Genomic DNA, 27247 nt, shown 5'->3' on the forward strand with positions numbered 1-27247 from the left:
CCACCTTATCCCAAGGAAATGTCTGAAGTAAAAGACAAGAAACCCATCCCAAGTTGTTGATTCTCTGTCACTGATGTGTATGTCACTTCCAGGGACTGAAAACTGCTCCCAGAATGCTTCCTTACTTGCCTTAGCTGTAAGGACATCAACCAACTTGGGCAGTTAAATCAGGAAAAGACCTTACTGGGGGTTACTAGGCAACGTGAAGAGATCATAAGTCTCTAGACAATAGGGTGGAGTCATTGCATAGCCAGTGTCAATATTCAAAGTGATACCTCATGGTGTCAGCTCTTGTCTACCAGATAGACACCCACAGCTTGCAAATGGGCAGCAACATCTCCATTTCGTTTACCACTTCCACGGGAAATTGTTTAGTACCCCTAATCCCATCAAATAGATTCATTTAGTGCCAGTGTTGTTGTTGTTGTTGTTGTTGTTGTTGTTTTAATCACAAAATTACAGTTCAAAACCTGTCTTCTGTAGCTGTATGGAGTCACTTTTAAGACACATGTCACTTTAGGCACAAGAGGAGAAGTATGTAGCTGGCATCAAGAGTTAGAGGTGCAAGTCATAAAGAGAAATATCTTCAGTAGGAAGTGTTCAGTGGTGCCAAGGAGCCCACGTAGAAAGCAAGAGTGTTAGGATCCTGTACATTTAATTTTCATGCCTTCTTTTGTTTCCTCAATCAGGGACAACAGTGGGGAGCAAGCACAGAAGTGTGGCCCCACTACTTGAGTGTGTAATGGCATGAGGCAATGTCTTAACAGAGATGGCCACTGCTAATGATTAGGACCCTGAAGACAGTTTAAGGACATTTCAACCAAGCAAAGTGTAAATCAGACATTTCATTTATATTCATAGAATAATGGGTTATTAGTTCTAGAGAAACTATCGAAAGTACTGTTAGAAAACATGATGGGGCCTAAAGTTTGACTTTTTAATTGAAATGCAAGAAGTCGGTGTTTTCCAAGAAACGAATAGTTTTGAAGGAAGAAGAAACGCAGCATGTTGAACAGGCCTTGCTAGCTAGAGCCTATTTTAACCTCTAGTTCCAAGGAGCAAAGATCAGGCAAGCACCATTGTGCAGGCTGGAGAAGCTAGCCCCTTCAGTACTTTTTGTTTCTGTGGCCTAACCTTGCCATTGTACCGTTAGAGTTAAGCTGTGCACACATTTACAGGGCCTAGAGTAAGCGGTGTCTTCCTGTGCTGTTCAGTGCTACGCAGCCCTGAAGGTGGGCTGTGTGTGTATCTAGTGTGTGTTATGTGTGCAAAGTCCAGTTGTAACACACACACAGCACTTCTAGACTGTGCTACATAAATCACTTACCACACAGGCTCATGGCATTTATTTAGACTACTATAGAAAAGGATCTTAAAATTCAGACTTCAAAAAGGAGAAATGTTCTCCCAACTCTTAGGAGGAAATGGAAAATTATATAGCAGTAGGCAAAACTGGGTGCCTCCCTCGTTTCTTTTAAATTTAAAATCAGTCACTGAACTCGTAATGACTCTGCAGATTAAAGGGTGTCCTTGTTACATTTCCACGGTCACACATAGCTTTGCCCAAATCCTTGCTTCCTAACTGCTCCCTCTTTTTCCCTTCTGTCTCTCCTTTTCCTCCCATTCTCTATTATTCCTTCTTCTGCTTTCAAGTAACTTTTCTGCTGTTGTTCTGTATATGGAAAAAGCACATGATGTTTGTCTGTGCTTGGCTCCATCCCTTATGATGACCTCCTTTGCATTCGTTGCCTAGTGAGTGACGAATGATGTGGCCTCGGTTTCCTCTGTGTGTATTTATGCGCTTTCATTTCTCCATCTGCTGAAAGGCACTAACTGTATCTTGGAAATTATGATGCTTTCCATCTTACTTTGGGTTTTATTGCTGTCAGGAGGACACCATGACCACAGCAACTCTTATAAAGGAAAATATTAATTGGGGCTGGCTTACAGTTCAGAGGGTTTAGTTCATTATCGTCATGGCGGGAAGCATGGCGGCACGCACACAGACATGGTGCTAGGAGAGGGAGCCGAGAGTTCTGCAGCCGGAACCTCAGGCAGCAGGAAGTGAACGTCACGCTAGACCTGCCCTGAGCATTTGAGAGCTCAGAGCCCACCCTATAGTGACGCACTTCCTCCAACAAGGCCACGCCTCCTACTAGTGCCACTCCCTATGGGCCCATGGGAGGATTTCTATTCAACTCACCACAATTTCTGTGAGAATTTCCTTCAGGTATATATTCAGGTGTGGTATAGCTGGATTATACAGTTTAGATTTCTCTTTTGGGGGGGTTTATTTAATCTATTGTTGTTTTTTGTGGGGTAGATGTTGGTTTTTGTTGGTGTATTTAGTCTGCTAATTGTTCATTCTACCACTGAACTATCTCTCCAGCCCTTAGCTTTGGAAAGGTCTGGCTGAGAGCTGATGCTTTGAACTTGCTATTTTGCCCAGGGCCGTTTCTCTGCCTCCCTGTGCTGGGACTACAGGCCTGTGCCACCACACCCAGCTAATTTTAGTTCCTAGAGGAGTTTTCATACTATTTCCAAGAGTGGCTGGACTAATCTACACTCCTACCAGCATTTTTTTCTTTGAAAGTTTTACAGTAGTCATTCTATAGGGGTGAGATGACAACTCAGCTTCGATTTGTATTTTGTTGATGCCTAACCTGTTTTGTGTGGTATTGAGGTAACAAATATTACACACACACACACACACACACACACACACACACACACACACACACACATATATATATATTATAAATAAAACAAGAATAGCAGAGACTGGAACTGGGCTCAGTGGTTAGGCTCTCTGGCTTCTCTTTCAGAGGACCAGAAAAATATGTCCCTTAATTAAAGAAAAAAATGTTTTCCCTAGAAATACCATACACATGAGTAAAGGAAGATAGAGAAATAGAACTATACAGCTCAACATAAAACAAACAGGGACTATTTGGAACCTAAGTATAAAATCCAGTACTGAGCTAGGACCCAGACGCCTGATGTGCAGCTTCCGTCTGCTCTGCCATGTTGTCTCTGCCCACATCCTTCTCTGCAGGGCAGCCGGCGCATTTATCGCAATAATTCATGTATTACGATCTATGTTCAAAGCCCTAAGTCACATAAATTGATTTAATTTTTTTCAGTAGCATTCCCATCGTTCACCAAGATTACAGCTGGAGCTTTCCATAACTGTTTCATGTCTCATGAGCCAAGAAAAGAACGGTTCGATAAGCTTTCCTAACACCACACAGGGGCAACAAAGATTTACCAACCCTGGGATTTTCTTACAGTAAGAAAAAGATAACAATTCATAGCAACATGTTTATTTAAGCACTAGCTAAACTTTCATTTACAAACAAATATTTTCAGGGGGAAAAAAAAAACCACAAGACAATAATTCCAAAAGTTATACCATTACATAAAATTAAACTTGCAGAATTTACAAATTAATGTTCTGAGTAGACAGATAAATTATACATCCTGTCACAAAACCCAATCAAACAGCATTTAGAAATTCATACAGTCATAATGCAAGATAGTCTCTCTCGACGATCCATCTATTTACAGTTTCCCACCACAAACAATAATTCATAGCTACTAATGTGTGTGAGCACATCATAGCTACCAATGTGTGCGAGCACAGTATATTTAAAATATATTTAGCAGCATATAAAAATCAGAGGAAAGAGAAAGGAGCTATTACTATTAAATAAAAAGAAATGAAAAGATAATAATAGAAACAATTCCATAGGAAAATAGATCAAAATATCTTTCTGTTAGGAAATCAACAGCTCACCGCCACAGAACACGTGCCCAACACTAACAACGCAACAGTTCTGTGGCGTTTTACTTCTGAGCACAGAATGTAGAACAACTGAAAGCTTTGGTCAATATGGGTAAACATGAGCATTTTAGCACACACTGTTATCTTTCTTAGTGGAGTAATGTCAGTTATGAGAAATCGCCAATAATAGTTCCATCATTTCAATATTCTGTTACGTTGAAAGCTCTTTGACATTTAGAACCCCTTATAGACTGACAGAATTCCCGATGAGCAGACTACAGTTTGATTAACAGTGCCAATATATGTTTAAATGTGTACGTTACGAATGCATTATTTGAATGAGTTAACAGGAAGGAGTGTTTTATTCTGGGTATGCTTCTGACTCTCACAAAAGCAGAACGTCTTATAACTCAAATAATTTGAAAGCATCTTCTTATAGCTAGGCACAAAAATCTAGCCACAGTAAAAGTGTGATTCAAGCAATATATCAGATTTGGGAAGCATATGTGTTGGTAGATAACAGCATTACACATACAAGACAGAAGAGTTTTATTAGAGTACACTTTATCTAGCCAATGAATTCAGATGTATTTCCAGTTGATTCCATTAGTAATAAGTGCAGGACATCACTTTCGATCAAGAACACAGAGCGTCATCACAGTGTCAGTTTATGCTTATCTCCGTTCATGTTTAATTACTGGCTGTATCTTCCCCCAGATCTCCTGTGTCAGACATTTGACTATCTTGCAAATTGTGGGCCTTCCAAATTCTCACAGTCCGATCACTACAAAATAATAAATTTGAAATGGACGCATGAACTGATGCATGAATATCAATAGTTCTCAGAATTTACTTAGGGAAAATTTTTGAAGGTCTTTAGTTAATGCAATTAAAGCACATACACTGTTGCATGAGAAAAGCAAACACAAAGTCCTAGCGCAACTTTTTTACATCACACAGCTCAGGGGTCCCCCCCCTTCCAAATCTGCTCTGCTTTGTAACCCCAACCCTGCTGCGTTGTCGCCATTGCAGTTTTCACCTTATTATTTCTTCTGCTTCTGGCTAGAACTGAAGGTAGGATTTGTGTCTGCTCTGCTTTCTGCTCCCTTCCTAAGAGTCTAGATGAAGACCTAGCACACAGAAGCCTCATTGTGAGTAATCAGGCACACAAAAAAAGAATTTAGTCAATCCAACTATTCAGAGGAGGGAGAAAACAGATGCTACTACCCTATTCTTACATATTAAATGGAAAAGAAAAGCACAAAGACTGTTAAAAATAATTGGTTCTAAATATAAATAATACCAAATTAACTGCTTTTCTGAAGCAAAAAAAAAATTCAAATTAGTCATTAATGAATTTTTTTTTAAGTCACCAAGAAAGATCTGACAGCAGAGTCCGTAATATGCAGGTCACTAACACAGAAATAGCCTAACGTTTTGAAGCCAGCCTACACTCAAGGATTCTCGTGTAGATCCAAAATTATAATTCAGACGTCAGGTGATGGAGCACGTCTACACTCTTGGGTGGCTGAGACAGAAGGACAATGAGTTCTAAGCCAGCCAGGGCTAATCAGCAAGGTCATATTAAAAACAAATAAAGAAGAGACTTGATACCCTATGAGCATATACAGGGGGAGGAGGTCCCTCTCAGTCACAGTCATAGGGAAGAGGAGTAAGGGGAAAATGGGAGGGAGGGAGAAATGGGAGGATACAAGGGATGGGATAACAACTGAGATGTGATATGAATAAATTAATAAAATATATATTTAGTAAAATATATTTTTAAAAAATAAGTAAACAAATAAAATGAAAAAAAATAAAAGTAACTTGGTCATCTTAAACCAGTTGCTAAGATGACAACTACAATGAGACCCCTGTGTTCAATGTTTGTAAATACTTACGGTCTACAGTACGCTAAGTCGAAGCACAAGCAACCCACCCAGAGCAAAACCACAGCGGGGGGGGGGGGGAGACTTACTCGGCTGCCGTGAAAACGTGGGTGGAGTTAACACATATGGCATTGATGGGGCTCTCGTGACCTCGCATCTCTCCCACTGGCACGAAGGTATCCACGTTCCAGAGCTTCAAAATGCCTCCTCTGCAGCCACTGAGCAAAACCGGGTGGCCCGGCACCAGTCCCAGGGCACAGACCCAGTCCTTGTGTGCGTTAGGGACTTGCTGGGAGAGACAAAAGAGAGCGTCACTTAGGAGGACACTTAGGAAGCCAGTGGTCACACTGAGATGGGTCACAGTACTTTTAGTGGCGTCAAGAATGCAGAACCTCCTCAAAGTGAGGTAAGTCCATGTCTACACACTCAGAGAGCAAGCAATAAACCTACAGTTTGCTTCTCAATGTCCATGACTGTTTTCAGTATCAAAGATATAGCATTAGTAATCGATACAATCTAAAAGACTCAGAAGACAAACAAAAGTTTTCTCCTCCTTTCTTACCCAAAACATACATAATGAAACAAGTTTGTAAACTATGAACTGGCATATGGATTAAAAGAACTGCCTTGTGAAATCATGCACGTGCTTTACTAGAGACTGTAGAAGCCTAAGGAAAATGGGAGTTTATCTAATGCAAGAACTTAGATAATATCATAGGAGCAGATTGTATGTATAAACATAATTATAGTCACAATATAAAAAAACCACAAATATCAATATATGACTATAAAAGAGTCTGAAGGATGTACATGCACCTGCTGTCAAGTGTTTCTATTAATATTTATGCTGCTTGCTCCTTTTGTCTTTAGTTACAGGTTGAAAGCAGGTCTGGTGCTTTGGATTTGAAGATTATTTTGTTTCCCAAGGTCTGCTTGCTGTCTTTTATGAGCAGACTGTCACGTACCCCAAATATTGCTAGGTAACTTTGCCTCCAAATAATCCCCATTTGAGCAATAAAACGGCTAAACACCCAGGCAGCGCAGAAGTGAGGTGAGGGTGGCCAAAGTTCACAGGCTTGGAGGAGAGGAGGATCATGGGAAAGAGAGATGAGGAAGAGACAGTGCAAACGGAAGGAGAGAGTCATCATGAGCAGAGAAGAACCCCGTGGCCAGGAGGAATTTACTCTGAGGAGCGCGTGGGTGGAGAGAAGCAGCCCGGATGAAAAGACTAAGCAAGTACTTAGGGAATTATGGGTGAGAAGCAGCCCAGAGAGAAATGATTAAAGCAAACAGCATGGGATGCAGGACTGGGAGGTAATAAGGTAACTCAGGGGGTTAATATCTGACCAGCCCCAGGAGAAATAAGGCATGTTAACACTATAACAGGTGTCTGTGCCTTTTATTGATAGCAGGATAAATACTAATGTAATAATTATATGGATTATTAATAGATACTTAGTATCCATTTTCAACAACAGTAGCAGTTGTAATCCCTCCAAATGCATACACGTAGCAAAAAGCAGTTGCGAAGAGGTATACACAATTTTATCTGTTCACTAATTTTTTTCCCCTTCAGAGCTAGTAGTGAAAGATAGCACTCAGGACCGATACACTGCAGCCCGCTATTATTCTGTAGGAAATGGAAGTCCTGCCTCCTGGACTCAAGAAAATGCTCCCTGGACTGGGGAGCCTCCTGACTCCAGAGAGCCTTTGTGCTGCTTGGGACATATGTACGCTTAAAAATAGTGAACAATTAGAAACATCCTCCCTCAAGGTGACTGTGGTTAATAAACAGATCTACACAAAAATTCTACTTCTCCCTAGGATGTAGTAGTTGAATGTTAACCTTCTCCCAGTTACAACCCTGAGGCTAAAGCACATGAAATCTATCTGATATTGAGAGTGTAAAATTTAAGGGGAAGCCCACAGCTTCCATTCCAAATGCCTATACTAACTCTATAAAGATCACTCACTTCTTTAGACTTTGGGCCTGGTTAAATTTGATCTGTGATATTTTACATTTATTTGCAGGTTATTTTTTTAATAATGAAGATTATAAAGTTATTTAAAAATTTTTAAAACAGCTTTAAGAGAAACCTCCTCCAATTAAACACTAAGAATCTAAACGGAAACCCTGCAAGCTGTTGGGCAGACTCCCGTGTGGTTTGGAAAGAGCCGCTTCGCACTGTGCAAAGTCTCTGAATTACCTGAAGGAGACCCTTCTGAGCTAAGTCCCATTTCTTGATGCCATTGTCTCTGGACCCACTGAACAGGTTATCCCCTTGAATGGCCAGTGCTTCTATACCATCATAATGAGGAGGCTCAAAGTTGTGGGTGGGACTGACAGTTCCAAGAGCTCCTTCAGTCACATCGAACATCTGCAAGAGAGAACCCGAAAGGAAGCAGTTACCCCGTTCAACTTTTAAAGATTTATTTATGTAAATGAGTGTTCGATCTGCTTGTACACCTGCAGGCCAGAAGAGGGCATTAGATCCCACGATAGATGGTTGTGAGCCACCATGTGGTTGCTGGGAACTGAACTCAGGACCTCTGGAAGAGCAGACAGTGCTCTTTAAGCACTGAACCATCTCTCCAGCTGCCTCCATTTGGCTTTTAAATAAGCGCCTCCACATGCACATTCATGGGAACACAAATGTGCATCTAAATGACTTGCTAACTGCATTGACTCGTAGCCCTATTTCACACTGACTCTGTTTGCATGTCACATAATCTGCAACCTTCAAGAAAAGCAATTAGATTTGTTTCATGTATGAATAAACAAACAAGACGTTCGAAGCTAAACATGTTATGTATCAATGCATTTGACATTGGAATAAACAAATCATGTTACTCAGTTAAAATTGGGTAGCTTTCAACCCCAGATTCCTTCTCCGCGTTCCTAATGCTACCCTCCAAACCTTTTCACTTTTGCTTGGCTGAGAAAGACAACCTTTGACTGAATAATACCAAAATCAGACAATGTGGCTATAGCTCAGTTGGTAGAGCTCTTGCTTGGAATGCATGAAGCCCAGCGTCAGTCCCTAGAACTGAATAAACCTGGGCGTGATGACTAATCTGGGTTGTCAACTTGACACATCTGAGAAGAAGTAACATCAATGGAGGGACCGCCTCCCTCAGGGCCCATGGGTATGTCTGTGAAGCACTTTCTTGAGTTACAATTGATGTGGAAGGAGCCCATTCTGAGTGGTACCATCTGTAGGCAGGTGAGCACGGGCTGTATAAGAAAAGGTAGCTGAACATGAGCAATGAAGAAAACCCATACAAAGCAGTCTTCTGTGGTTGCTACTACAGTTCCTGCCCACAGAGTCCTGCCATGAGTTCCTGCCTTGTATTCCCTTGATGTTGGATGGTAATCTATAATCCAAATAAACCCTTTCTTCCCTGTAGTGATTGTTTTGTTGTCTTTTAAAACCCCAGTTACGTTACGGGAATATGTTTTTGTTTTAATCCCAGGTGTGGGATATGGGGCTGCTTCAGATTGTCCACAGCTGCTGAGTGTGAATGTCTCGAGCTCTAGGAAGGTGGGGGTGTGTGATTTTTTTTTTTTTCCAGTTGCAGATGGTTTACTTTGGAAATTCTGGGGACTCTAGAGAGTGCTTGTTCCTGCTGCTGTGTTTGCTATTGCTGGATTGCTGGTTGGAAATACTCTGATGACGAAGATTGGACATGCCCCAGAGAACTTAATGCCCCTACTCAGTAGAAAGTTGTCTTAAGAGGTCTAGGGCCCTTTCCCCTCTAATCCTCTTTTTCTCCTACCTAGTGTTGGTGCATTGGAAGGGTTTAGGGTAGAATTAGGGTTGGAATGGTGGTACATATAAAAAGCCAATAAAGCAGACCAAACTAATAGCATCTAAACTTCCCCAAGTAAGTTTTGGGAAATGCTTTTTATAACAGCGACAAAAGCAAACTAGGACACTGGGTGGATAGTGCTTGTCTATAATCCCTATAGATTGGGAGCTAGAGGCAGGAAGAGTAGGTGCCCAAGGTCATTCTTGACCAGAGAGAGAGTTCAAGGCCAGTTTGAACTATGTAACATCCTTTCTCAAATCAAACAAACAAACAAAATAAGCAACCAAATCGGTAGCCATAAATAAAAGAAAAAAAAAATTTAAGGATTTAAAAAATGGGCATAGAAGACTGGTTGAGAGAAAGTGACGTTACAACGTGCTGAGAATAAGTGACTGCTGAATGATCTCAGCCCTAAGGACATCTAGGTCACACCTCCAATGCTCAAGGAGCACCACAGTGGAGGGGGACAGAGAGAAAGAGCCAGAAGATGGGCTGTTTTGTGAAACACTGTCTTCCAGACTTGACATGGCCCATGGACTCAGGAACTCACAGTAGCTGTGGTTACCTGCAAAAAACCTGCTGAAGAGTGGGGCCTGTCCACACTCCATCATGGCTGGAAGAGGCACTCATGAGACCCCCTTTCCTCCCCAAAGAGCAATTCATAGCTAACACTTGCTGGAGGAGACAGAATAACTATCCTAAATAGTGTATCCATTGGAGATCATGGTAAATTACCCATAATCCAGTAAATAATCCCCACCTATTCTCATCCAAAACAAAACCAAAAACCTAATTAACCTCAGTGATCACAAGGAAAAAGAAAAGAGAAGTGGAACAGGGCTTCAAACCTATCACTCAACAGAATGTAATTTAAACTCAACTAATACATACTTTGATGTAGTGGTCTTTTGAACCTGTGATGATTAGATCTTGTCCATTGGAGATCTGGTCTACTGTAAGGCACATAACAGGACCCAGGTGTCCAGTTAGCTTTCCTGTAGACTGAAACCTTTAAAGAGAAATAAGACAATGGATGAAAGCATTTCATAGCAAGATGGGTGGCTCATATAATCTATATTTGTTCATAATACTGTTCATTAATTTTTCTTTAGATTTCAGCCCTTCCTTTTCAAATTCTGGATAGAGTAAATAGAAATGGCCAAACTAAACATACTATGATAGAAGCTGGAAAATACTTCAATCTTATCCCAAAGCTTAATATAATTTATGAATTAGGCACCAAATTCTGAGAAACTGTGAAGAGATAATCTTAATTCCTCCAAGTAAACTTCAACCTATTAAATATAGGAATTCATGAAATACATGACTGATCATCTCAGACTCAGCTGTATTTGAATAAAACCTGGATATCACTGCTGCCAACATCAACCAAGCTACCGGAGGAAGTCGGGTTACTTTATTCTACACATGCACACATTACACACAACGCTTGCACACACGTCATGCACATAGGTACATCTGTGTGCAACTATGTATATGAGAAAGCTGGAGAGTCATTTCATTAGTCATAACGAAGACTGAACATAACTAGACCAGGTGTCTGACAGATGTAAGGATAGACAGTGTCACCCACACCTGATGTTCACAGCTGTAACCTTCATTTGAGCTCCAGAACTTTGAGGCCACCCTCACTTTTCCTTTAATATATGCTGCCAGTTGTCAGAGGGTAACAGTGAATATATGTGCAGTCCTAACTCAAAGCAGGCTGCTGGAAAACAGCAGTGCCTGTAACTTCTAGGATAGTAATAATACAGTTTCTCAGAAACCGTTTTTAGTAGTTTTGTTAAAATAAACTTATATTTAACCCTGCTATTAAAAATAGATTTGTATTAACAAAGCAACTGAAAGAACAGTTTTGTTTAAATCTTATTAAATCATCCCTTCTCTTTTTGACTGACTGAATATGTAAATTGTATTGCTATACACAAAATAAAACACAACTTGAGACATTTTTAAAATGTGAGCTGGAGTGGGTGGTGGTGGCGCACGCCTTTAATCCCAGCACTCCAGAGACAGAGGCAGGTGGATCTCTGAATTCAAGGCCAGCCTGGTCTACAATGCAGGGCTACTCAGAGAAGACCTGGCTCAAAAATAAAACAAAACAGCCACTACAAGAACAATGAACCAGAGGACATGTGGCAGCACTGGTGCTACCGGTATCTACAGTAAGAGTTGACATCTGTAAGGGATACGAAGTTGTACCTTTTAAGGTCCCACATTCGGACAGCGTTTCCAGAGGCCGCGTACAGGAAAGTGCCAGTGGGGTTTAGTGCAATTTGATTGATCTGGCTCTCTCCAGATGGGACAGCGACTGTCCGGCTGCTGCTCGCAGAACATGCTTCTCCGAGAGTAACTTGACCTGAAGATCTGTAAAGTACCAGACAAAGCAGAGTGTTTCTGAAGTGAGCTTGGCTTGCAGCTGAATTCGTAAGAACCTCACTGTAGACAACAGCAGGAGCTACATGTTTGTCCTAGCCACATGTGCGGTGCCTGGCACAGCACCCAACAAGTAGTCACATAACTGAGAAAATATGTGAGTGAATAAACCAGGGTGATATGCTTGAAATCACCCCCTCCCTTTTTAAAAAATTCTTTTTGTAAATTAATTTATTTATTTACTTTACACACCAATAGCAACTTCCATTCCTTCTTCCCCTCCCCCTGCCCCTCTCCCTTTCTCCTCAAAGAAGGGAAAGACTCCCAGGGATATCAACCCCCTTGACCTGTCAAATTGCAGTAGGACTAGAGAGACCTTCTCCTATGGAGACTAGGCAAGGCAGCCCAGTTAGAGACAAGGAACTCAAAGGCAGGCAACAAAGCCAGAGATGGGGCCCTGTTCCTGCTTGAAGGGGTCCCACAGGAAGACCAAACTGCATATCTGCATATGTGTAGAGGGCCTGGTTCCATCCCATTTCTGCTCTCTGGTGGGTGGCTCAGTCTTTTTAACTCCCATGGGCCCAGGCTAGTTGATTCTGTAGGTTTTCCTGTGGTGTCCTTGACATCTTTGGCTCCATTAGCACACACACTCCTCTCAAATTCTTAATGTGTGTCTATTTTGCTAGGAACCCCAGGCCCTGAGTTGGAGATGACTAAGATGCCCTTTAAAAATGATTCTAGGTCTGAGTTTAAACCTCAAGAAATAATGCAATGCCACAAAGTCAGCTCAATCTATTGCAGTTTGCAGGAGCCCTCTGTTAGCCTGGCTCACTGGTATTCATTTTTATCATAGAATTGGGCTCTGAGATTAAGAACACTGGGTGAGGCCATTTAACTATGCTCAGCTTGCTTAACAGATTCTGCACTTTCTTTTTGAAAAGTTACCTATGGTTTACTTACACGTCCTACAATAAATTTACACAATGAGATGTTTTTAATTCTGAATTTTTTCCCCTATAACATCTAAAATATGAGTTAAAACCAATCCTTTGCATTTGACATTTAAGAGTAACCTAAACTGAGAACTTCCTAACTGGAGATAGGGTGTTCCTTCTCTACAGAAGGTGGCTGCAGCAGTTTCTAGCCAGTGCAGGAAATGGTAACTCAAAAGTGAGAAACTGTCTCTTAGCAGTTAGCGACTTCTACTGCTAGAAACCAGTTCAGTGCTTCCTGAGTTACTCAGTTCACTTCAGTCCTGATAGGAAAAAGGTGGTGTGAATAATATTATAACCAAAATAATAATTGTTTTGTGGTTTTAAGACATTTATAACAACACACACTGCGAAAAGACTCATGCCCGGACAGTCTAACATTACTTGTGGTTATAATGCCTGTGCATCCTAAAACACACCTGGTGCTTCAGGGTTAATTAAAGATGGTAATACCTCCTTACTGCCAACAAAAGTCATTTCGAAGGACTGACGCTTATTTAAATCACGTAATTCCTTAAAGCAGTAAATAGTGTGCTCAAGCATTGCCTCAGCATTTGGGAAAGGGGAAATATGAAATCCACACTCAGTAACAGATTAATCCAGTCCGCCTTTTCCTTTCCACACTCCATTCTTTGTTGTGTTCAGCTTTTGCCTCCTTATTTTCTCTGAATTTTTATGGTGAACACTTAAGTGCCCTCTGAGAAGCAGGTAGGTGTTTTTAAGAAAATTAAGATATGTAAACAGTCCTATATTTCCTTATATTTTGTTAAAAAAAAAAAATCAAACAACTCTTCACTCTTTGTGCCATTCTTAACATACTTACGTTAGTGTTCGGATGCACTTGGCCGACTCTCTTATATCCCACACCTTAATATAAGATGTTGACACTGTGAAGACCAGACTTGTATAGTTACAGTATTTTACAGACACAACGTTGTTAGGGTGAACCCCAAGTGACATAATTTCCTGTCCGGTCACAAGATTCCATACTTTACAAGTACGATCTAAAACACAGAAAAGCAGAAGGAAAGCTGTTGATGCGGACTGCTTTACGTTCTCCTAAACAACGTCCCACCATGGGACTAGAAGCACAAAGGGGCATCATGGTACACCCTTCTGTGCCTGTGGCAATCTCAGAGGCAAGGGAGGTAAAGAGAAACAAAAGTCAGGGAGGTTTGCCATCTGCCTTCTTGCTTTAGTTTCATCTAATGCGGCACAGGAGCCACGGGTGCAGGATATGGGGGGGGGGTGTCTCTAAATCTGGCTCAAGTTGCTAGCTAAACTAACACAGGAGAAGCGTTTTACTCCCTTGAGTGTCTTCACCTGTGACACGAGGCGGCAGGATGTACCTCACGGGAGCTATTGTGCTAATGCACGTTTGTGCCATACCTCACAGTCTCTGGCATGTTAATAGGAAATGGTGGTTGCATCTGCCTTTTTCACCACATTGTATATATGAATGGTGTTTTATAAATGTGTATACGATCCATTTCAAAATCTAGAATGTGCTATGCGGTGTCAGTCACTGAAGGAAGATGCAGTTTATATTTTATGCAATTTAGCTACTAAACCACCATATCAAATTCACTGAAATTAAGTCACCTTTAATGATCTGTTTAAAACCTATTTCTAAATATATACATATGAGCAGATGATTACCAGCACCTTTAAGAAGAACTTTACTTTTACAGTCTGTGTGTGTGCTTGTGTGTGTGTGTGTGTGTGTGTGTGTGTGTGTTTATGTTTATGTGGAGGTATGTGCACATGGGTGCAGGTGTGTGTGAAGGCCAGAAGGGGGTGCCAGATTCTTTTAAACTGGAGTTACAGGCAGCGGGCACTACACGGCATGGGCACTGGGAACGACTAAAATCCTACAGAGGAGCACTGCCCAGTCTTAAGCACTGCTCATCTCTCCAGCCGTGGCTAGCACCTTTTGATCCAGTGAAGAGGAGATCATCAGTAGAATCCACACAGAGCACAGCTTTTGTGTGCCCCTCAGCTATGTGAACACACTGAAGTGAAGACGGTCTGATTCCTTTGGAGGCAGGAAATGGGTTGATTATGCCCCTGAGGTGGGGAGGAAAGAAGATTGATTTTAGTATCTCTATTATTAAAGTAGGTTTACTTTTTCCCCCCATGCTTTCTTAAAGAGCCCTTAGAAATAATTATTAATAATATCCGGCCTGTTCTCTTGATTCTTTTAGTCAAAGGGAAGTTGATACTGTGTGAAACGACAGCGGTGGAGTACTGCAGCTAACCAGGTAGCCACTAGCAACTAATTCCGCAGGCAGTAAGAACGATGGTTTTCTTATGAACCTGGATTTTCTTATGAACCAGTTCATCCTTCCTTGTTATGACCAACAAGGAAGCCGAGATGATGAGTGGGGAAAAGACATGGCTTCATGTCAGGCAGAATGGAATCCTATGCCTAAAGAGAATATGCTGGGGCAAGTGTGACACGTAAGACCTAAGCTACATAGAAAGCAGTGCTCAAAAAAAAAAAAAAAAAAAAAATGGGGAAAAAAATATAGAACGACTGAATGGAAACAAACTTAAGGGAAGATGATTCTTCAAGCATCAGCAAACTTAAAGGGGTGAAAAAAAGCCTTTGATAATCTCAAAGATTTTTAAAGTGAAAGATGTAAGTGGCCATTAAGCTCTTTGGAGCTGCTTTACAGATACTATTTCTTAAATACCTAGTCTAGGAAGTGGGCCATGCTCCAGAGACAAAAAAGGTTACCATAACAATGCGAATTCTAATGAGTGTCAGGAAGAGTAAAGATGAGAAAAAACAAGACAGAATGCATCAGTCAAACGCATTATTAATTTTTCTTCTGGCTGTGAGCTGCAACATCAAATGTTTCTGTTTTTAATTATTAGCATTATTATTCGTAATACTCCAAAGGAAAATTCCATTGAAGAAAAAAAGAGTATTGCTAATACTCCTAGAAATCAAAGAATAAAAAATGGGATAAAACCACCTCAGACATTAGCTTCTTGCTGAGTCCTCACATGGAAAAATATTGGATAAATTATAAACACCTCTAAAAGTACATGTTGGTCAGTAAGACATAACATGGGCTTCCCAGCCTCATGCGGTGCTCCCTGTAGTGTCATTAGACACTGAACAAGGTATGCAATGTGCACATTTCGTGTTCACACCAACGAACTCTGAATACCATGTCTGTCAGAGAAAAAGGGATCTAAATATGAAACCAGTATACTAAAGCAGCTGCCCCAGAGCAAAGAGTCGGTCTGGAGATCGTTGGAATTTCCCAATCTTTCCCTGGCCCTGATAACAGAAATGGCTTGGCAATTATGGTGTTGCCTGGTGGGGGTAGGGGGTAGGGAGGTAGGGGCATAAGGTGGCATCACCCAAACAAGAAGTCAGTTATGTGTGGCACTAACGGAACTGTTGGGTAAAATGTACACCTAGCTCTACAACCAAAGAGCGAAGAGCATGATGCGAGTGAAAACCAGGACTAACTTCTAGAGAGAGTGCTATACCTGTTGACTACAAAATAAAATCTTAACTGCTTGTAGCTCCTCTACCTAAATTGCCAATGATTTGTTCACAGAAGTCACCAGTTTAGGAAGATGTGTCAAGGAATCTACATCCTGCTTTGGCCACATCAGGAGCGGGATTTTAGCTCCAGATGCTGCGTTCTTAAGAACACTGAATACTGGAATCTTTCCAACTTAGCAAAAAAAAAAAAAAAAAAAAAAGTAGAACTGTCAAGATGATAAAAGTACAGACACTGAAGAAAGGACATGGTCATGAATTTTAAAAGGTTAAATACTTACAGAGTTGTCACATATAACAACAACAAAAAAAGGTACTAAATTAATTCTCATATAGCTAAAGAAGCCTAGGAAAAAAAGACAAAAAAACCAACAACAACCATGGGGAGAAATGTAAAGGAGGTAAACAGGCTTGTTTAAAAAAAAAAAAAAAAATTAAGGTCTTTTTTGTTTTGGTTTTTGGTTTTTAATTTGGAATGAAAGTAATCTCATGTCACTAAAAGGGACCCTTAAAATTATCTCTGGGTGTACAAAGACAAGGAAAAAAAATATATATATATATATTCCAATTTATCTGCCTGTGTGCAAAATTTCAGATTGAAATTAATAGCAAATAGCTTGTTTATATGAATTTAAACAAATTAAAACTGAAATGGGAGAAACGCTACTCTCAAATGTGTGAGCACCATTAGGTCTACAGACATTGCTTCAAGTTTCCAAGAGGTATTCTTCTTCTGTAAAGGCTACTGTACTGTACACCTCGACAAGAAGTAATTAATGAAACTTTGCTAGCGGTGTGACAACTGTTTGCAACTCAATGACACAAACCATCCTCAGGACACAACTGCACTTAGGTGACCAACCCTGTGTCTCCAGACTCCCTTCCCATGGGACCAGCTGTGGCTCCTAATATGACATCCAGCAATAAGGCAACATACTTAGCACAGCTAATTTCCTGGAAAGCAGGAGGCTTCTGTTATTCGTACATGGGCTTTGTGTGTGGCATGCATATTTGTATGCATGTTCCCACATGTGTGGGCCCATGTGAGTGGGGGCAGGTGCAAGTGTACATTATGTGACCAGGCCTAAGGCTGCGCTCAGGTGTCTCCCTGAGGTATTTTCTACCTCTTATGTTGAGGCAGGTCTCTCACCGTTTCAGCTACAGTAATAGGTCACCTTGCCCCAGGTATCTCTGTCCCTGCTTCCCGTGTGCTGCCGAGGCAGTGTGTGGGTTCTCCCAACCCAAACTCTAGGCTTTACATGTCTGTCCTAAGCACCTTACCCTCTGAGGCAGCACCCAGCCTGTCCTGTTGTATTTAATACCACTGGTTATTCAGTGTTCAGAAGAAAAGTAATCTCAACATTAAAAATTGAAACTATTCCAAGTATTCACTAGGTAATTAAAGTGTTCTAAAATCATTCAGCATATTAGAGTTGTTAATGTTTTATAACAATTACCCCAGACCACTAAAGACGATGGAGAAATATGGGCACTGACAGTATACATATAAGACATTCTATTGTATTCTAATTAATCTGTTCACACTCTAAAATGTAAAAATGACCTTTCAAATATTTCATTAAGGTAGACCTTTATGCAAATTTGTACAAGAAAGTTGATCTGAGTGAGGAAAAATTAAAAAAACAAAAACAAAACTTTTTGTTCCATGCATACCAGTAAAGCCTTAATACTGTGAGATTAATTTCTCCTCCCTTCCCCTGCCTACCTTCTGGAAGATCTGCTGATGGTCAGAAAAATGCCCATAAGACAAGGAAAACAAGAGGAGACAAACGGATAAGCATGGAACGAGGGAACAAGAGAGAAAAAGGAGAAGAAATTAAGTCCCTCCTCAAATCCATAACATGAAAAAGATGTAATGCTATTATTTTTAAAACTTCACATATCCACTTAAAATTTTTAAATGATAAGTTCCTTTACTTTCTACGTTTTGCTCTTAGTTTGTCATGATCGTATCCTTTTTCTATTCCAGGGTGCTGCTATGAAATAAATTTCTTACTTCAAATTGCTAAACCAACAACAACAAAAAAGATCCCCTAGACTTAGAAGCAGTAGAAATGCCTACCCTGAAGACTCAAGCCCTTCTGACATTGGTATTGGTGAAATATAATGATCTTTTACAGGAAAAATATTAAGTCTACAGGCAGCAACAAACACACTTCCCAAGTTTTCATAACAAGTGTTTGCTACTTCTTTACAGGATAAACTCACACGGCACATTAAAATTAATGTTTTAAAATATTAGTGCACTCACACGGTTTACAACGAGTTATACATGCAAGGAAAAACCTGAGACTTGCTTAGGATTTCTGGGAGGTGTTTAGGATGTCAGTGGAATGAAAGGACATAGAAGAGAGAGGAAGAAAGTACCTGTGTACCTCCGACAAAGAGGAGTCACTGTCATCAGACCTACAGCGAAAGAGTTAGAGTCGTGAGGAAAAGAACGGATGTCAGAACAGGCAAAGACACACTGACGACAGACTGGAAATCAACAGTGTGGATAACAGAATTTCGTAAACACTTCCCCTGCAGTCTCTGTTTTTCTATTTGCACTGGAAATCATCAAATTTAAAGTATAGTTAAATTCTACCCAAAAAAGAAAAAAAGAAAAAAAAAAAAAAAAAAAAGAGTCTTTGTTTTCTACCAAGTTTAGGGGCAAAAACTGTGCACCTAGTACTGGTCCTCAGGCCCTGGCAAGGAAAATACCAAGTACATGAACCGCATCACTGCAAGGCTTAACTTGATGACTATCTTTAAAAAAAAAAAAAAAAATTCTACTAGCTATGCATGAATCTATCTCTGTAGTTAGTACTTTAGTAGATTCTAATGTGGAAGTCTGACAAGGTCTTGGCTCTTAGGGGCTGTGTAGCATTTTAGGGGAGAATGTGAAAGGTTGTGGTGACAGACACATAACACGTGAAGAACAGCACTGTGAGGTCTGCATACCATCGATGAAATATGAGCCTCTCCACAGGGGCCCCCAAAAAAGGAATAAAAAAAGGAAAGGAATTTTTTTTCAACATGTAAGTTCAGTGGACTCAACATATTACTCATAGGGATAATAGCAGTAAAATTATTGCAATCCATAAGACATATTAGTAACAAAATAATAAGCTATGATGAGATTATCAAGGGTGACAGAAAAAAAAAATTGAGACAGGTACCTCAGACTGTTCTGAAATTCACTATGTAGCCCATTCTGGCCTTGGACACTTCAGTGTTTCTAGTGCTGGGCTGCACTTGTGAGCCACCACACCCAGCTTGTGACAGAAGATTTAATAACTACTGTAAATGCAAAGTATTCGAAGCTTAGCAACTGGTCACATATTAGTGAAAACAGACTTCTGTCATATAACACTAATGTCCTACCTTCCTCAATTGAAGAATGCCTTAATAACATTCAGGGCTGTTTTGTTCAAGAGCACAGTATTCACGTTTCTAAATCAGTTTAAAGGGCATGTTAGCTACTTAATATATATATTTTTATAAACTATAAGGGATATATGAATAACTGATTTATGAATTAAGCAGATTAAAAATGATTTCCAAACAATGAGTGTAATTACATTTATAGAGCCATTTAATACAATCTAAGCACACTAGGCAGATCTTTTAAATGGCATCCTATAAATTTCAGAGATGTCACATGCGGGAAGATAACAGCACAGGGAACTAACAGCTGAAGCTGGGAGGGGATGTCAAGGGCATACACTCACAAAGGTATTATTAAAATTCCAAGCAGACAAGCCAGGGCTCAAGACTACACTATGGTGGTCATATTAGTACTGAACTTTTAAAGAAAAAAAAAAAAGTTCTGGCTTAACATAGGATACCTTTTCACTTCTGTGGTAGTGAAAACGATATTTTTCCACATCCTGGCCTCTCCCCACAACGCCCTTCCAGTCCCACATACTCTATCCATATGGGCTGTATTTTATTCTGATAACACAGTGACTGGAGATCATGGTAGACTTATCTAGAACACCAAATGATAGGAACCAGTGCTCTCTGGGAGTGGTCCACCAATGGTAAAGCATTCACCATGTTTCAATATGGTCCTACGGGGTTAGACAGTTTTGTGAGTTTAGAGAAGCTGAAAACTCCAAAGATGTTTTAAAATCAAATGCTCAAGGAATTTTAAGTTCTGATTTCCTTGTGCAAGAATAGGCGAGCTAAGATAGGAAGGCATGGCCATGCACATTTACTGCAGGGAGCCGTGGTCAGCAGGGAAATAGCTTCAGTTTGGCCACGTGGTTCCTTTCCATTTAATAAAGACAAAAATATGGCAAGAGTTTATTTACTATTCAGACTCCACCTCCCAAACAGAGAGGGCGAAAGGTCCGCGCAGACTGTTCTGGGGGTGCGGAGTCTGGGGTGAGAGGCCTGGCCTCTCTTCCACGACTTACTTATCCTGCTGAACTGACGTGTTTCCCTGAGAAACAGTAAGGCGATTAAACACATTCAGATCGTTACTGGGCCGGCTTGGTGGGGAGGAAGGAGGTGAGAGGCTAACCTCGGAAGCGCCAGAATCTGAGCTACGAGAAAAAAGAACATTAAACAGGTGGCTTTAGTCGGTTAGACTTTGTTAGGAAAGTTCTAGACACAACCTTTTTAAAAGTTTTTTTTAATGATAGAATTCCTTCTTTTCTTCCTCTCTTCCTTTTTTTTTTTTTTTTTTTTTTTTTTTTTTTTTTAATAAGATTTATGCTCTCTGAACAAGACAGAAAACGATTTATTTTTAAAACTAGAGTTTGTCACATTGGCCACAAGATGGCAGTGTAGATAGAGAAGACTTCGATTGAGAGTCAAAATCCACATCACAAGGCAAGCCCAATTTAAATATAAATCTAGATAGAATTGAGAGCAAGTTGCTCACTGTCCAGGTGAAGAAGCTGCCCCAAAGGGCTCAAGAACAATTTGCCTAATCAGTTGACTTCCTAGTTTATTTTCTCTAGTTTACCATTTCTCAGTGATTCCTGAGACACTGGATTCAATTAAAAAAAAAAAAAAAAGGCAAATTACTTCTTTAAAAGAATAGAAAGCAAGGATGAATAGATAGCACGCATGCCAATCAAGTAGCTCCACCAATGGTAAACGTAGAAAAAGGAAACGCGTAAGTTATTTCCTGGCACAGGGAAATAGTGGCAGTGTAAGAGTGTCCTCTGGGGGACAGAAAATAAATGAACATATCTTTATATTGAACAAAAGAATACAGTGATGTTTACCGCTATTGAAATGGAGATGGGCACAGATGCCCTCTGCCATAGCCCCACCTGCTCCGTTTAGCACTTTGTATAAATGCAGAGGTAGGGTGCTAGCAAAAGTTGAGGTGTTTTACATAATGATTTAATTCACTCAACTTCTGCATGTCACGACGGCCAGAAACCCTTATAAGACATAAAAGAAATGCCTGAGGATGACAGCAACAATCCAAATGTGAGAAGAAGCAAGGACATGACCGAACGCCACGCCATATCGTTAACACAGACAGAGTCCGTGGCCACTCAAGGCGGGGGCGGGGGGGGGGGGGGGGGGGGGCGCGAGGCTAAGCCAATTTTAAAGGATAGGCGAGATTCATTTGGGATTTTTAATGGAAGATCATTTGAAATATAAGCTTAATAACTTTTAGTCCAAATGCTTAGTAATGTTTTCAGGGACATATGAAAATAAGCAAAGAAAACGTTAGTGACGTGAACAGGGAGACAGGAGCTCAAGCGATATGAAAGGTATGAGTGTGAGAGACCAGAAAGCCGGAAGACCACTTAGCCAAGCCAAGAGTTCACTTAAGAGTCTGCGAAAGCACACAGGCAGCAATGCGCAGGCGCCTTTCAGCAGGCGCTGCTGCAGGGGACTTTTAAGCCACCTCAAAGATGGATGGCATTGGGGACTTACTGTTTGTGCTCCTTGGCCTTTGGCTTATCGGCTTTCTCATACGCCTTCCTCCTTGTTACAGGGGAAGGTTCAGGGATTTTTTTTTCTGATAGAGATGGCTGTCTGGAACTAAAACAGGAAAAAAATTGATTATTTTTATTTATTTATTTATTTTTACTTTAAATATTTTTAATATCTTTAAATTTAAAAACCTCGACAGGCAATCTGACATAAACGTTCTAAATTTATTTCTTGGGGGAAAAAAAACCAAGAATAGGAAAATAATACATGATTTGTTTCTTTTTTGTTGTTGTTGCTAGAAGCTCAGGAATCACACATTTTAAACTTAGCAGTTTCACTAATTATGTGCCAGTCTGAATCTTTTAATGTAAACACAAATTATATTGACAAATAAACAGAATAAATATCTTAAGTATCCAATTTTTATCAGAAATTGTTTATCTGAGGGAAAATTATCTTAAAAGTTTTGCAAGAAGAAAACTACTAGAGTATGAGAAATAAAACAATTTTAAAAGAAAACATTAAAATGTGGTTATAAAATAGCAGTATAAATAGTCACACAAAACCAATAATGACAGTTATTTTTACTGAACTAGGTTTAGACATCAATTAGGAAATTTATATATTTTAGTACTAAAATGTTCTTGCCACTAACTTTAGCTGGTAAAAACTAGGTGTGGCAGCTCAAGCTTATAATCCCAGCACTTAAGAGACTGGGGCCAGAGGTGGTTTTAATAAAGACTGAATTCAACATCCACAAGGAACGCCAAATTAAAATTAGACAGCTTAACGTTTAAGGCAAACTTTTCACTTTACAGGTAGAGCAGTAGACCCAACAATCTTGAGAGCAATTGGTCTAGTCAATTTATTTTTAAATTATTTATTTTCTCCAGCTCAATCATTCCTGAGGAGGTGGGTTCAGTAGAAATGGGGAATTATATTGCTGGATTCTGGGCTACATAGTGAGTTTTTTTTTAGGCCAACTTCGGGTGCAACAAATGAAACTCTATGTCAAAACCCTTTTTAAATTAAAACAAAATGGAAAACAATGGAGTGGTTGCTGAACAAATGAAACTTAAAGGCTGTGAGTATTGTGAAGGCAATGATGAATATTCCTAGTCTCAGCGAGTTAGACCAATAAGAAAAAAATAGGGAATGGGTTTGCATGGTTGATATTCAAAAGTGAAAACTAAATATCACTAAATTTCATGTGCCCAAAGAAAGCATATTTTAGCAGTTTTGCATTCTGTACAATGATAAGGGAATGAAAATGGTACAGTAACAGCTATGGGTGCTCCTGCACCAAGTGTATAGGAAAGCTTAAATTGTTAGAACCTGGGCCTGACAGGTGCTACAGGCATGAAATCTTAGCACTCAGGAGGCAGAGGCATTAACCTTGGCTACATAATTTGATGCCAGCCTAGGTTCCGAGAGACTGCCTCAAACAAGAAAAGGAAAAAAAAAAAAAAGTGTAAGGAATTATAAGTTCAGCTCTCTAAGTTCATGAAAACTTAGAGGCAAATCGTACGAAGAGGCAGAAAAAAAAAAGACATTTTTCCATAAAAAGAATACATTTGTAAATAGATATATTACCTGAATGGGGATTCCAGGCCACAGACTTAGTCTTGACGTTGCTAAAGTGTCTGCCACGAGGCAGACTACACGCTGAGCACAGGTGAGTCCCTAGCAATCCCTTACCTGGGTCACTGCCCACATCCTATCACCGCACTGAAGCCAAGGCTACACTGGTTAGCAACATCAATATTAATTATATAAGCTTATCAAGCACATGCAAGAAAATTCTGTCATTAAAATTAATTCTATAACTAAAGGTAGGAGGCGGGACTGCTGAACGGAAGATGGTGGAAATGCCTCCGTGAAATAAAGAATATTACAGAAAACAGACACTCACAGGTAGCAAGTTTATTACTTTGTATTATTTGTAGAGTTGTATGTTGCATGCTGCTTTAGGGCAATATTTATCATATATGTGAACTCATTTCAGAAATGACTTGCTAGATTATACATAAGAGTTAGTTGCAAAAACATCATTAAAAATCATTCTGAGTAAGATACGTGGATCAGAGCACTTGCTGCTCTTTCAAAGGACCCAGGTTCGATTCTCAGCACCCACAATGTGGTTTACATCAATCTGTAACTATAGTTCCAGAATATCAAACATACTTTTCTGATCTCCACAGGCATGAGGCACACATGTACAAAATACTCATACATGTAAATAATAAATGAAAATGTAAAAAAGAATTGTTTAAAAGGGTAATACAGTTCTATTTTTAATGTAACTACCCACCCACCCACACACACACACACTCACATTCACACACTCATACACACACTCACATGTGCACTTTCCTGCTACCCCCCTACACACTCATGCACACACACACTCTCTCTCACACACACTGACATACATATTCACACACACACACACACACACACACACACACACACACACACACATGCACTGTCCTGCACACTAACAAAAGCAGGGAGCGTGAACATATACTCTTTGCTATGTGGCAAAAGGCTTTGTTGTTACAGCTGTTGAGCAGAGATTTCCTTCTTCAGCTCCTCACTGACAATAAAGAATACTTTGTGCTGGCATTCTCCCCAGACACAAGGTAAAGAGTTCAGAAAGGTGGGAGTGGCCTGCGCATCTTTAATCTCAGCACTTGGGAGCCAGAGGCCAGCCTGCTCTACATAGCAAATTCCATGCCATTCAGGGATACAGAGTGAGGCCCTGTCTAAAAAAAGAAAAAGAAGAAGAAGAAGGAGGAGGAGGAGGAGGAGGAGGAGGAGGAGGAGGAGGAGGAGGAGGAGGAGAAGAAGAAGAAGAAGAAGAAGAAGAAGAAGAAGAAGAAGAAGAATCTAAAATAAAATAGGAAAAACATTTTTTTCCTTAAAGGGGCTAGCAACAATTTACTGTCCTACCGGAGTGCGAGGAGTAGATCGTAAATAATTTAGAGCAAATTTGAGCCTTCAAAGCCATCTGTAGACATGCATCTTACTTATATCGCTTTAACCCAATGCAAGTGTTTCTAAATAAATTGTGCCTGTAATCATAATGCAAAAAACTAGGAGCCCTTAACATTATCCCTAAAACCTAAGAGATTAAACAAAGCAAATCAAAAAAAGAACATTTAACCTTAAATTATTTTGACCGTCCAAAACCTTAGGGTTGCGCTGGAGAGGGTGCTCTCTGGGTAAAGCGCTGACTGCACAAACATGGCGAGCAGAAGCTGCACACCTAGAGCCTACATGAAAATCAGGTGAGCACGCCCCCTCCCCCTCATACCCCGTAACCCCAGCCCAAGGCAGGCAGAGAAAGGGAATTCCAGGAACAAGCTTGCTGACCTAGAGACGGACCATACCTCACTATGTACACTGAGAACGCTGAGCATGACACATAACTTCACACACACACACACACACACACACACACACACACACAAACACACACACACACCCTTAAACATACATGAACAAAAATTAGGGTCAACAATACCTAACAGAACTGACTTTGAAAACTGGAGAGTATTTTGTTTAACAGAAATAATTAGCAACATGCGTATTAATAAAGACAACAAAAAGCCAAAAAGAAACAGAGTTAGTATAGCTGGGCCAGACTTACATGCTGCCTATCTTAGAAGGTAAGCCAGGCGGGGGGAGGAGCTCTTTGTCCCTAGCAGAAGTACCACTGGTCTCTGCATTCATTCCAACCTCTTGCCCTTCTGCAACAGGTGTAAGAGGGCCAGGCAAGGAGGCATCTCCTGCACTAGTGTCTGAGGCTAGCTCACTGCTGTCAGCATACAGCAGTTCCATCTGAGTGGTAGTCCTCCTTCGAGCCTAGTTAAAGAACAGAAAGAGAAGCAATCAGAAGCACACTTCATCGGGAAACAGATTTAAAAAGAAAAAAACAAACAAAAAACCTTTAGCATATCTTTTCTTTGCAGGTGTGTCAAAGACAGCATGTGTGGTGGTGACAAGGCAGAGTTATAGCCAGATAAGACCTTCCAAGGCCACGATAACATTTGGATTGCATTTGGGCAGCATTTGGATTGCACACGTGTGGCAAGGACAGGTCTAAATTGTGGTTATGTGAGCTGTGGAGAGGTTACTTGTTCCCAGGTGAGAATGTGAAAGCACAGGGATGCTCTGCACCTGCCCGTGGGCACAGGGATGCTCTGCATATGCCCATGGGCACAGGGATGCTCAGCACCTGCCCATGGGCACAGGGATGCTCGGCACCTGCCCATGGGCACAGGGATGACTGCACCTGTCTGTGGGAACAGGGATGCTCTGCACCTGCCCGTGGGCACAGGGATGCTCTGCACCTGCCTGTGGGCACAGGAATGCTCTGCATCTGTCCATGGGCACAGGGATGCTCGGCACCTGCCCGTGGGCACAGGGATGCTCTGCACCTGCCTGTGGGCACAGGAATGCTCTGCATCTGTCCATGGGCACAGGGATGACTGCACCTGCCCATGGGCACAGGGATGCTCTGCACCTGCCTGTGGGAACAGAAGTGGAAGCTGCAAAGTCAGACATCACTGTGCTGTCCAGTCGCAACTGACCAGCCCTTCCTCATGTCACTGCTTTTAAAAAGGGAGAGAAAGGAGAAGGGAAGGAGTAAAGGCACCGGGAAGGAATTATGCCAAAGGAAAATCCATTGCTGTAGAGTTCAACTAAACTGTAATGCTGCCCATCTTTAAACTTTCTTACTACACATTTTTAAATTTCTATTTTCAGAAGTTCTATTTTCTCCTACAGATCACCTAAATAGTGAGTGTATTCTATCCACTGGAAAATTCACTCTGTTGCATTTAACTTTTTATTCTATGTCATTAGCCTGGTACCATCAAGGCTCCTTATTAAAAATCATAGGAAGTCTTCTTTATTCAAAGGAAATGGGACCTCTGTT

The 27247-nt window shown here is 40.7% G+C and overlaps 1 protein-coding gene across 1 annotated transcript in view; it reads right to left on the reverse strand.

The window, feature by feature from the left end:
- Positions 1–4277: 4277 nt before the first annotated feature.
- The window catches only part of Kif21a (kinesin family member 21A), a 115613-nt gene continuing 92643 nt past the window's right edge, over positions 4278–27247 (reverse strand). Inside the window, exons 27-38 of the mRNA XM_051160229.1 lie at positions 25958–26172; positions 22306–22413; positions 20820–20948; positions 18784–18822; positions 18122–18136; positions 14803–14939; positions 13696–13876; positions 11707–11871; positions 10375–10492; positions 7881–8051; positions 5763–5962; positions 4278–4568 (exon numbers count right to left, since the gene is read on the reverse strand). Of these exons, the coding sequence (XP_051016186.1) occupies positions 4475–4568; positions 5763–5962; positions 7881–8051; positions 10375–10492; positions 11707–11871; positions 13696–13876; positions 14803–14939; positions 18122–18136; positions 18784–18822; positions 20820–20948; positions 22306–22413; positions 25958–26172 (1572 nt within the window). The 3' untranslated portion in view covers positions 4278–4474. The remainder of the gene's footprint in view (positions 4569–5762; positions 5963–7880; positions 8052–10374; positions 10493–11706; positions 11872–13695; positions 13877–14802; positions 14940–18121; positions 18137–18783; positions 18823–20819; positions 20949–22305; positions 22414–25957; positions 26173–27247) is intronic.

The sequence above is a fragment of the Acomys russatus genome, chromosome 17 (assembly GCF_903995435.1).
Source record: "Acomys russatus chromosome 17, mAcoRus1.1, whole genome shotgun sequence".
Taxonomy (NCBI): domain Eukaryota; kingdom Metazoa; phylum Chordata; class Mammalia; order Rodentia; family Muridae; genus Acomys; species Acomys russatus.